The sequence below is a fragment of the Pezoporus wallicus genome, unplaced genomic scaffold (genome assembly GCF_028554395.1).
Source record: "Pezoporus wallicus isolate ANWC-B61680 ecotype Strahan unplaced genomic scaffold, APGP_CSIRO_Pwel_v1 contig_14159, whole genome shotgun sequence".
NCBI classification, from domain to species: domain Eukaryota; kingdom Metazoa; phylum Chordata; class Aves; order Psittaciformes; family Psittacidae; genus Pezoporus; species Pezoporus wallicus.
The window spans coordinates 22,440-32,839 of record NW_026642380.1 but is presented as its reverse complement, the minus strand read 5'-3'; the positions used below and the strand labels follow the sequence as shown (position 1 = coordinate 32,839).

Below are 10,400 nucleotides of genomic sequence, written 5' to 3'. Positions count from 1 at the left end.
TTTTTTATGTTATTACTGTGGGACAGGAAGAGATTTGCTTCTCCTCAGTCACCAGGGTTGGGCTATGGAGCAATACGTAAACCACACCATTTCTTACGAAAAACTCGCCCCGTGTTTATCATTTCCTGAGCATACCAAAGCAGCTTGATAAGGAACGGCAGCCGCGGGGGTCCCGGCCCGGTCTCCAGCGGCCGCAGCACCCAAAGGCCCCGGTGCCGCCGCTCCGGGGCTACAACCGGCGGCGTCCCCCGTCACCGGGCCAGGACAACAATCGGAGCGCGCCACCCTCGAGCGGCGGAGGAACGAGCCAATCGCTGCCGCCGGCGGGAAGCCCCGGGAGGTGGTTGGGGGGCGGGAGAGAGGGGCGGGCGCAGCGCGACGGTGCCGTGCGTCATCGGAGCGCGCGGCGGGCGGTGGTGCAGGCGTGGTGCCGCTGTTCGGTCCCGGTCCCGGTCCCGGTCCGTGCTGCCGGCGCCGCCATGAGCCAGTTCAGCTTCGGGACGGGCGGCGGCTTCACTCTGGGCACGCCCAGCACCGCCGCCACCACCACGGCCGCGAGCGGCTTCTCCTTCTCGTCATCCACGCCCGCGGCCTCGGGGGGCTTCAGCTTCGGGAGCGCGGCGCAGCCGGCCGGCAGCAGCCAGCCCTCCGGGCTGTTCTCCTTCAGCAGGCCGGCGGCCACGGCCGCGCAGCCCGCCGGCTTCAGCTTCGGGACGGCGGCCACGAGCAGCGCGGCTCCGGCAGCGAGCGTGTTCCAGCTGGGGTGAGAGGCGCGGGGCGGCGGGGCAGGGGCGGGCACCCCTTGGTGCTCTGCAGTGGTTTGAACGTGATTCTCAAAGGGGGAGCCTGTTGCTGTTGTGCCGTGCAGTTCCCATTGCGCTGTTGTGTGTTTGGAAACGAGTTCAGCGAGACCTGTGCTTGTCAATGCCGGCTTTTTCAAATGGGTCTTAAATTAAGCATAAAACGTCTTGTCCTTTCTCATCCAAATGTGGTGTGCCCAGAATGTTTCTTCAGCCAAGTAGGACTGTTTTTTTTTTCCCTTAGGAAAGGCTGCAGCTTTGAAGCGATTCTTTGGAGCTTCTGTTGTCAAAGCCTGGCAGATGGGAGCAGTGGGAAGGGAGCTCACACGGGGACTAGCAGTGGAATTTAATTAAAACAAGTGTTATGTAGGGGATGCGGAAAGGGCGCTGAAGAGCCCAGAGAATAAGCAACTTTGCTTGCACTGCTATAAACGTGTTCTAGTGCCTGTATGGGTGGAGGTAGTTGAGGGGGTGTAGTACAAAGAGGCTTAACCGAGGGTTGCAAATGGCAGGAGCTGCCATACAGTCTTTGTCAAAACTGAAATGCAAACCTGGTCAGTTGTGCGTGTTATAAATGTTGGTTTCTGCTGTCAGGAAGTGGCCTATAAGAAACCTGACTTGATATTTGACTGGATGTACATCTCCAACTGATCTCTTTCCGTTCTTCCCTAGGTCAAATGCACCCAAATTAAACTTTGGAGGCAGTGCTGCAACTCCAGCCACAGGAATCACAGGGGGCTTTGCGTTTGGTAGCTCGGCACCGACCAGCACGCCCTCAAGTCAAGCAGCAGCTCCTTCTGGCTTTACGTTTGGAACCCCTGGCACAAGCACCACAGCTCAGTCTGGGACAACTGCAGGGTTTACCTTTTCCAGCGGCACCACGACTCAGGCCGGAGCAGCCAACCCGAGCATCGGTGCTGCAGCGCCGCAGACGGCGCCCACGGGGCTGAGCTTTGGAGCAGCACCTGCAGCTGCTGCCACCTCTGCTGCCACCTTGGGAGCTGCAACCCAGTCTGCAGCCCCCTTCAGCCTTGGGGGGCAGAGCACAGGTGAGTCCTGGCCTTGGGGTGGCTGCTGTAGTCAGGAATCCTGTCAGCAGGGGGGGCAGCTGGGGAGGTTCTGCAGCCTCTGCTTCTGCCCGTGTGCAACAGAGCGAGTGGCTTTTATACCTTTGTTGCTTCTAATGTGACTGTTGCTGTGGTCAGTGGAAGCTCCAGTGTCTCTGTTGTAAAAGGTCTGTCTTCTCCTTTTGCCTATGCCACTTGTTCCAGGCCTGAACTTTGGGTCCTTAACTTCCACTGCAGCCAGTAGTGCACCGACGGCAACACTGACCACAAGTACCAGCTCAGGACCCGCTCTGTCTTTTGGAGCCAAAGTTGGAGGTAGGAAGTGATTTTGGGGAATAATTCCTGAAGGCTTTGTGAATCTTCTGTTCCTTGTGGGAATAGTTTTCTAAACTGGACTCTGGAAATGGGCTGGAAGTGTTTGTTACTGTGAATTTGCAGTGGGGTCAGTAAACTGTGGCAGTTCATACAGCCATTGCGCTTTGTATCCTCTCTATTTTTTATTGGGTCCCACGTGATAAATTCTGTTCCATACTTCTTGTTGGGGTGTAGCAGAGGGTAGCCGCAGGTGTAATGCGTACACTGAGAAAACAGAGTTGAGGTTTTTCCACCTCAAAAAGTACCTTAAAATTCTTTCACCCATAAAAAATGTGGTATAGATGGGCAATTTTGTGTCCCTTTCTGAACGTGAGTCTTCTGAAAAGGGTGAGAGCATGATGTGGTTTGGTTGTACAAGGTGGATGCTTTTTCTGTTTGTAGTAACGTCCACATCTGCTACAACTGCCTCTACCAGCACGACCTCTGTTCTTGGCTCAACGGGGCCAACTTTGTTTGCATCTGTAGCGAGTTCTGCAGCCCCAGCATCATCTACCACCACAGGCCTCACACGTAAGTCCCGATATACAGATCCTGTCAGATGGGGGAATCAATCAGCAGCACATTTGGTGGTCCCTATCAGTCGTGGAGCTGCAGATGCTGGGGTAATATGGCAGGATTCAGAGGGCAGCTTTTCTTGCTGTTTGTTGCCTTCCCTCTTTGTGTCCACGCTTCTTTAAGAGTCGTGGGCTGACAGTGGAGATGAACTGTGCTAAAACTGAGTATTCACACAGCTGTATGTGTGCAAGCTCCTCTGGTAATAACTGGCAAGTTTCATCTTGCAGTATTATTTATATGGGAGGAAGTAGTGTTTGTTTTCTGATAACTTTAAGGCAGTAGCCCAGGTTTGAAGACAGAACCAACAGCTTGCTTTCTTAACCTGCAATAATATGTTAACACTTCAGTTCCCTTTGATTATGGAGACTCTGTACAGTGAAGGTTAGTGTTGACTAGAGTTAATACCTCTATTCCATACATAATGCTGTCTTACTGTGCCTCTAACATTTAGCAGCTCACCAGTTTTCTGTTAAAGCCACAGGGATTACCTGTAACTAGTTACCTGCAATCTGTAGGTACCATATATATACCAGCCTAAGAACTTGTATTTTCAGTAGCCCTACAAGGCTTGCATTGGTACTCTTATGTCCAAAGCAGACCTTAATCTTAGTATTTAAGATTGCTCTTAAGTTAGTGGGCACTCTCTGTTTATGAGAATGTCTGAAGCCTTGTTCTTAGATGAGCATAGGTGGGTTGTTTCCAGGCAACTGAAAATCGGCCAGCCTGTTTCCTCTAGTATTTGCAATTGTATTGCCTTAGCAAAATAGCCTCATGCCAAGTGTGCACACTTCCTGCGTGCCAGTGTCCCATACCGTTTGCTTATGTTAGCATTCGGTAGCACTTAAATGTTAGAGAAATCAAAACAGTTAAAGAGAAATGACAATAGCTTTGCACCTGGGTTGATTCCGGGAAAGTTCCTGGCAGAATTGCAGAGTATTCTGGCTGTTTTATAGCTTCAGCCTTTTTTAATGTCATGTCCCCATGATCCTTCTCCTGAGCAGTGACTGTGGTTAATACAGATACAGACCAGATGGAGGTAGGTAAGCAGGCGGGGTAGAGCTTTTCAAAGGGGCACTGCATTTAATGGGTTCCACAAACTCTTCATGTTGTCTTCTGTTTACAGTCGGTGCCCCTTCCACTGGGACAGCCAGTCTTGGGACGCTTGGGTTTGGGTTAAAAGCTCCTGGAACAACAAGTGCTGCCACAACAAGCACTGCCACTGGTAAGGACTGGATGCAGAAGTTAGCTGCGGAGAAGAAAGCCTGACATCAGTAGTGTGAAGGGCCACTGTAGTGTAGCAGCAAGCAATTCTAATTTCTAATGCCCTCCAGTAACACTAAATAAAACGGTATCCTCCTTTTCCATCTCCCCAAGTGCACAGTTACTTGCAACTTCTGGGAGCCTGTCCCCAGCAAAGGGACTTTGGGTGAAGGAAACTCTGGGCTTTGATGTTCTAGTCTGGAGCAAGTAAAGTAAACAGATTAGCTGCTGCTTCTCTAGCCTGCCTGTGCAGGTGCAGGGTTGCTCTAAGAGGTGAGGGAGAGGTGTACTGATTGGCAGAGGGATAAGCCAAAAGCTTGGAGGGGGGAGTGTTAGGGAGAGATGTTGTGTTTCAGTTCAGCCCCATTAATCTGTTTCTTTGACATTACAAGCTTCAAATGAAACTTTTCTTCATGGAAAAATACCCCAAAAAAGCCACAGAGATGAGTGCTGCATTTAGGTGGTAACTCATATAAAAACCTGCAATGGAATTTGCTGCTGCATGGTGTTGGGATTCAGGACTGAACATCCATCTCAGGATACAGTTTCTATTTTCTGTGTAGTAACATGGATGCTGCTCAGCTGTCAAGGTCTTTCTAAATCTGGTTTCTGGAGTGACTGAAGAATTTGAGCTCAATGCCTAGAAGTGCTGTGTGACTGCCTGACAGTGCCATATGGTAGATGCTCTTAGCTTTGTGGAAACATAGAAACCACCTCTTCTGCAAAGATGCAGGAGAAGAACTGGGTTTGCTGGTAGCTATTAGGTCTAATACTAAAAACTGAGGAGCTAGAGATCAGTGTGGGTTAATACTTAATTTCTTTGAATAATGCCCAGGTTAGAATCATAGAATAGTTAGGGTTGGAAAGGACCATAAGGTCATTTAGTTCCAACCCCCCTGCCATGGGGAAGGACACCTCCCACTAAACCCAAGGCTCTGTCCAACCTGGCCTTGAACACCACCAGGGATGGAGCATTCAGAGCTTCCCTGGACAGGCCATTTCAGTGCCTCATCACCCTCACAGTAAAGAACTTCTTGCTTGTATTCAATCTAAACTTCCCCTGTTTAAGTTTCAACCCATTACCCCATGTTATATCACTACAGTCCCTAATGAAGAGTCCCTCCCCAGCATCCTTATAGGCCCCCTTCAGATACTGGAAGGCTGCTCTGAGGTCTCCACGCAGCCTTCTCTTCTCCAGGCAGAAGAGCCCCATCTTTCTCAGCCCGTCTTCATACGGGAGGTTAAATGCATGCTGCTAATTCCTCAATTTACTGGAACTAGTGGTCAGGCATTTACTGTCCACTAAAACTATGTCAAGACGTGCTTCATGCCCTTCTTCCCAGATGTGAGATTTAATTTGTATAGGGGCCTGATTGAGCTCACACAGCACTGTGCTTTAGAAGTGCACATTAGACCTGTTCTGTTTGATAGCAGATGTGTCCTCTTGCTTGACTCGAATCTCTTCTTTCAGGCACCACCACTGCTTCTGGCTTTGCTTTGAATCTTAAGCCATTAACTACAACTGGTGTCACTGGAGCTGTGACTTCTACAGCTGCCATCACCACAACAACAAGCACCAGGTGAGTAATTTGGTACAAGTGACTGTGTCCTGATGAGGACAAGAGGCAATATCAGTTCTGGTACCTGGTGGAGCAGGGGGAGTGGAGCGGTGCCATATTTATGTGTTGGGTTTTGATCCTGTGTTCTGCACTGTCCCACACTTGCTCTCAGTGCGCCTCCAGTGATGACCTATGCCCAGCTGGAGAGTTTGATAAATAAGTGGAGTCTGGAACTGGAAGACCAGGAGAAACACTTTCTCCATCAAGCTACACAAGTTAATGCCTGGGATCAGACGCTAATAGAGAACGGAGAGAAGGTAAAGTGACATCCAGTGCAACTCAGCTTTGCTTGGTTAGATCCTTAAAAGCCTTCAGTGTTTTAGGTGCCAATGTGTATTATATCTATATGCTTTTGAAAGGCTCATTGTATGTCTGTTCTGGTTGATAGATGTTGATGCTTGGAAGTCTGTTCTGTGAGTTTAGACTCTGATAACAATTATCTTAGGGTGGAGTTTCAAAGCCAAACCTCTGTTGTTCAGGTTTTGGTCTGTAAATCTTTATATAACTGTTTCTTGTAGACATTTGTATTGTGCTGGCTTTATCAGTTCCACCACTCTTGTTTTATGAGTTAACTTTTGAATTTTCATAGTATAACTCAGTGTCCTGTGTTTCCAGATTACTTCATTGCACAGAGAAGTAGAGAAAGTGAAGCTTGATCAGAAGAGGTATGACACTGTGAATGCTTGAAATTATGCAGAGAAGAAACACAATCTTGTGTTGTGGAACGGCAGATGTAGAAGGTACATGAGCTGTAAGTAGTGTGGTAAACATTTTGTCTTTTCAGACTGGATCAGGAACTGGACTTCATCCTGTCCCAGCAGAAGGAGCTTGAAGACTTGTTGACCCCTCTGGAGGAGTCTGTGAAGGAGCAGAGTGGGACCATTTACTTGCAGCACGCCGATGAAGAGCGGGAGAGGACGTAAGACACAAATCTGTGTTGGACATGTGCTGAGCAGACTAATGTGATGATCAGTCAGCACGAAGAGTTGGGATGTGTGACAGCATTGATCTGTCAGAGGCCTTTGTCAGTGTAACCCTGTTTTCTGCATGGCAACTTAGATTTTAGGCATTAGAAATGGGGAAATGTGACTGGAAGCCCTTGAATCATCATGAAAATCTCTTTGAGTGTTGTTGTCTAATAAGCTGTCTGGGAACAGGTTACTAATTTTGGCATAATTCGTGATTAAGAGATACAGAGGTTAGGCGTTACCTCATCTGTGTGCTAGAATGCTTCTCAGGGTGCTGTTCCCACATGCCTGCCAGCCTTGAAAGGTGCTTAAGCTAATTCTGACTACCCGAAGCTGGTGTGATGGGGAGCACTGAAGTTCTCTTTACATTTCTGAGCTTTGTTCTTGTGTGTTTTGCAGCTATAAACTGGCTGAAAACATAGATGCTCAGTTGAAGCGCATGGCACAAGATCTGAAGGACATCACTGAGCACTTGAATACATCAAGAGGCCCAGCGGACACAAGTGACCCGGTAAATCCAAGCTGTATTTTTAGCATGTTCTTCATTTGTCCACTTCTGGATGCTCATCTGTTTGTATTTTCAACCCAGGAAGTGTGTTTTGTTTTCTCCCTGGGTTGGTTCTCTTGTCAATAGAACTGGCTTTATCACACCACACAACCAGCCTGACACATGTAGTTACTCTGCGGTTCTGTTAATAGGTTTCAAAGCGTCTCATTCCGTAGGAACCCTGGTTATCTGATGTCTTACTTTTGCCAAAATGACAGCTTGTTTCAGAGGCAGCCCTTAACCCTGATGTGTCTTCCGGCTCCACCACTTGCTTCTTTCTTGTTGCTAATCTACATTTTGATTAGAATACCCTCTGGGGGTATTGCTTCTTTTTTCTTATATTACTTTTGTATCCTCCTGAAAACCAGATGTGAATTACAGCTCCTTCTGATTTGTATTACATTGATCTTGATGCTCTTTGTAGTTTTACTGAGAAGCTTGCTTATTTTTTGCCCACTAAAAATTTCCCTTCACTGTTGCAGACTGAGTTTTTCCCATTCCTTTTTACTTTTGCCATCTCAGGCCTAAGGTGGTGAATGTGGTTGCTGGGTCTGAATTGGAATAAACCGAATCCACAGGCACTGAACCAGTCTCTTTTCCTGATGATAAAAAGAAGAAAGTTGCTGCACAGACTTCCCTGGGGCAGTAGCTGCTAAGTTAGCAGGGCTGTACATGTGGGACTCTGGGTTGCATGGTGTTCCAAAGGCAGGGACAGGGAGTCTGTGTCTTTTACTGCTCCTAGTTTTTATGTAGTGTAAGAAATGACTTGCACCTTCTCTTTGTGCTCAGCTTCAGCAGATCTGTAAGATCCTGAATGCACACATGGATTCATTGCAGTGGATTGACCAGAACTCAGGTGAGAGTTGTCCTGCAGCTTTTTGGGAATGTAAATAGAAAGCAGGTGTCGCAAAAAGGACAGATTGAAATGCATCAGTGCAAAGCAGAGAACTGAAAACCTGGTGCTTTGTTCTGTCAAATTAAGGTTAAATATTTCAACTTCTAGAATATTGTGGGGTTTCTCTTTGGAATTGATTTTTCACTGATGCCTGCAGCCACATGGGGGCATGGCAGAATAAAGCACAGCTTCTCTCAGCAGCCCCAGATTGCACTGCCTGCAGTGCTGTGAAAGTGCTCACGCTTTAGTTCTGTCAAGCAAAGAGTAAATATTTCAATTTCTAAAATGTGGAGTTTCCATTTGGAATAGGAAAATTGGTGTGTGATTGTGTGTGTGCTGCTTGGGCGAAAGCAGGCACACTACTGTCCCTTTTAAACAGTATGACTGGCTTCAATCAGGGTTGAATTTGTCCTTTTCCTCCAGAACGTGTATGCTAACTTTCATATTCCAAACATGGCTTTATCTGGAAATCTGGTGCAGCTCCTGTGGATCAGAATTGACTTTACGGAATGTGTGCTTTGTGTTGTGTTTTCCTCCTCTGTGCACTGTCAAGGCTGAGAGACTCTCAAAATGGCAATGTTTTCTTTCTCCTTCTGTGCAGGGTTGTGTTTTAGGTTGGTTCTAAGGTTAATCTCTTGTTTCTCCCACAGCTGTGTTGCAGAGGAAGGTAGAAGAGGTGACAAAGGTTTGTGAGAGCCGCCGCAAAGAGCAAGAGCGCAGTTTTCGGATCACATTTGATTGAATCACTCAAAGTTTAATGAGTCAACCTAAAATCTCCACAGAAAAGAGGTTTTTTGGGACCTAGGTCTCAGATCATTACGTGGGTTTCTTTTCTTGCAGTAAAATGTGTTGCTTGTTCCAGAGCCAGTCTTTGCAGTGTCTGTCTGGAACTCACCCACTCCAGTCTGGGACTGCATGAGGTTTGTGCAGCAAGTCTGTGCTCTTTGTTCTTTGTAACTGCCTGCAGAGTGGTGAGAAACACAAATGCTGCCCCTGAAGGGCTTAAGCAGTAGGTGACTCCCTGGCTGAGCCCTCCAGTACTGCAGTGTAACCTGGGTATGGTCAAGTGGGACTTGATGATCGTTTATTCAGGACCTTAGAGAGAAGATTTAATGAAGAGGTGTCCTTGGAAGGAGCTGCAGCAGTCTGAGACTCGATCCTGTTACTGCTGGGTGGAGTTTGTGTTCATATTGGGTGTGCTTCCACTGGTGAAAGTGGGCCTTGTTTTCTGTGCTCTGACAGTAACCTGCTTTTGTGCTGGTACCTGTAAGCAGCATTTCTATACAATTAAAAATGACTAGATGTGCCAGTAGAACAATGGTATTTGTGTGGTGATTTGTGGTGCAGCTGGTTCAGGAAAGAGCCTGTTCAATGAGTGTGCTGTAAGGCTTTGAACCAGACATCATCCTGTCGCTGTGGATGATAATGCATATTCCAATGTATTCTTACTAATAGAAGGGAGTGAAGGATCAGGTGTTCAGCAGAACAGCTGTCACTGAGTTCTCCGTTGCACTTTATGCTTCTGTTCTGCACAATGCTGAAAATGTGTAAAGGGCTTTACTTTATATTTACCTTCCTCTGCCTGGTTTTACATATTGCCTGCTGGAAGGAATGGAAGGGTTTGCTTAGTTGGGTAATTTACTGGCTATGATGTGCTTTACAACTTGTGAGCTGCTCTTTAACGCTGCTCCTGGGTGCAGATTTCATCTCTAAGGAAGGAGGGGGGGCACCTCATACCCGCTATGGTCGCGACTGTTGTTGAGGGACACGCGGGAAGCCCTTGCAGAGGGCTCCAGCTCGTTCACCGCGGCTCTTGCGCCGGGAGCGGAGCCTGAATGGTGAATCCCCGCCCGCGGCTGCCGGTCACCGGGAGGGAGCTGCCGGGTACGGCGCCGCGCTCGGCCCTGCCCCTTCCGCACTACGGCTCCCGGCGGGCCCTGCGCGGCGATGCGGCGGTGAGCGGGGCGGCTGCGGGCCGGGGCTGGGTTCGGGCTCGCTGCAGGCAGCCTCTGCCGCGGGCACCGCTCGGTGCGGGGGGGGAGGGATGCTCTGGGCCGCGGGGTCCGTCCCCCTGTGGTGCCTGCGGGGTGGCTGCGTGTGGTGCCCGCCTGCGAGCGGGTCCCCCCGGGGAGGCGGAGGGGAGCGTTCCGCGGAGCGCTGCTCAGGCTGCGCCTCTTTGCCCCCGCAGTAGCCTCGGGACATGGGTTAGTGATGGTCCTGGCAGCCCCGGGGTAACGGCTGGACCTGATGACCTTAAAGGCCCTTTCCAACCTGGTTGATTCTATGATTCTTCATGAACTGTGTTGAAACTAGC

At 48.9% G+C, this 10,400-nt stretch overlaps 2 protein-coding genes across 2 annotated transcripts in view; both read left to right on the top strand.

Annotated features, from left to right (window-relative positions):
• Positions 1 to 10,400, top strand: part of RBM41 (RNA binding motif protein 41) — a 65,961-nt gene that overhangs the window by 49,559 nt on the left and 6,002 nt on the right. The window contains exon 2 of the mRNA XM_057429617.1: positions 10,027 to 10,041. Within this exon, the coding sequence (XP_057285600.1) occupies positions 10,034 to 10,041 (8 nt within the window). The 5' untranslated portion in view covers positions 10,027 to 10,033. The remainder of the gene's footprint in view (positions 1 to 10,026; positions 10,042 to 10,400) is intronic.
• On the top strand, positions 458 to 9,349 carry LOC130610054 (nuclear pore glycoprotein p62-like). The gene is made up of 12 exons (XM_057429615.1): positions 458 to 763; positions 1,473 to 1,849; positions 2,072 to 2,182; positions 2,624 to 2,752; positions 3,921 to 4,019; positions 5,529 to 5,637; positions 5,789 to 5,933; positions 6,292 to 6,341; positions 6,461 to 6,595; positions 7,044 to 7,155; positions 7,981 to 8,047; positions 8,737 to 9,349. Exons 1-12 carry the CDS (start codon positions 480 to 482, stop codon positions 8,826 to 8,828), a joined length of 1,710 nt encoding a protein of 569 aa, XP_057285598.1. The 5' UTR covers positions 458 to 479; the 3' UTR covers positions 8,829 to 9,349.

Bases quoted from the DNA above. Each gene is read 5' to 3' on its own strand.
- LOC130610054 (XM_057429615.1), top strand. From the start codon at position 480: ATGAGCCAGTTCAGCTTCGGGACGGGCGGCGGCTTCACTCTGGGCACG. The intron at 764-1,472 runs GTGAGAGGCGCG...GTTCTTCCCTAG, and splicing joins GCGAGCGTGTTCCAGCTGGG to GTCAAATGCACCCAAATTAA. The intron at 1,850-2,071 runs GTGAGTCCTGGC...CACTTGTTCCAG, and splicing joins CCTTGGGGGGCAGAGCACAG to GCCTGAACTTTGGGTCCTTA.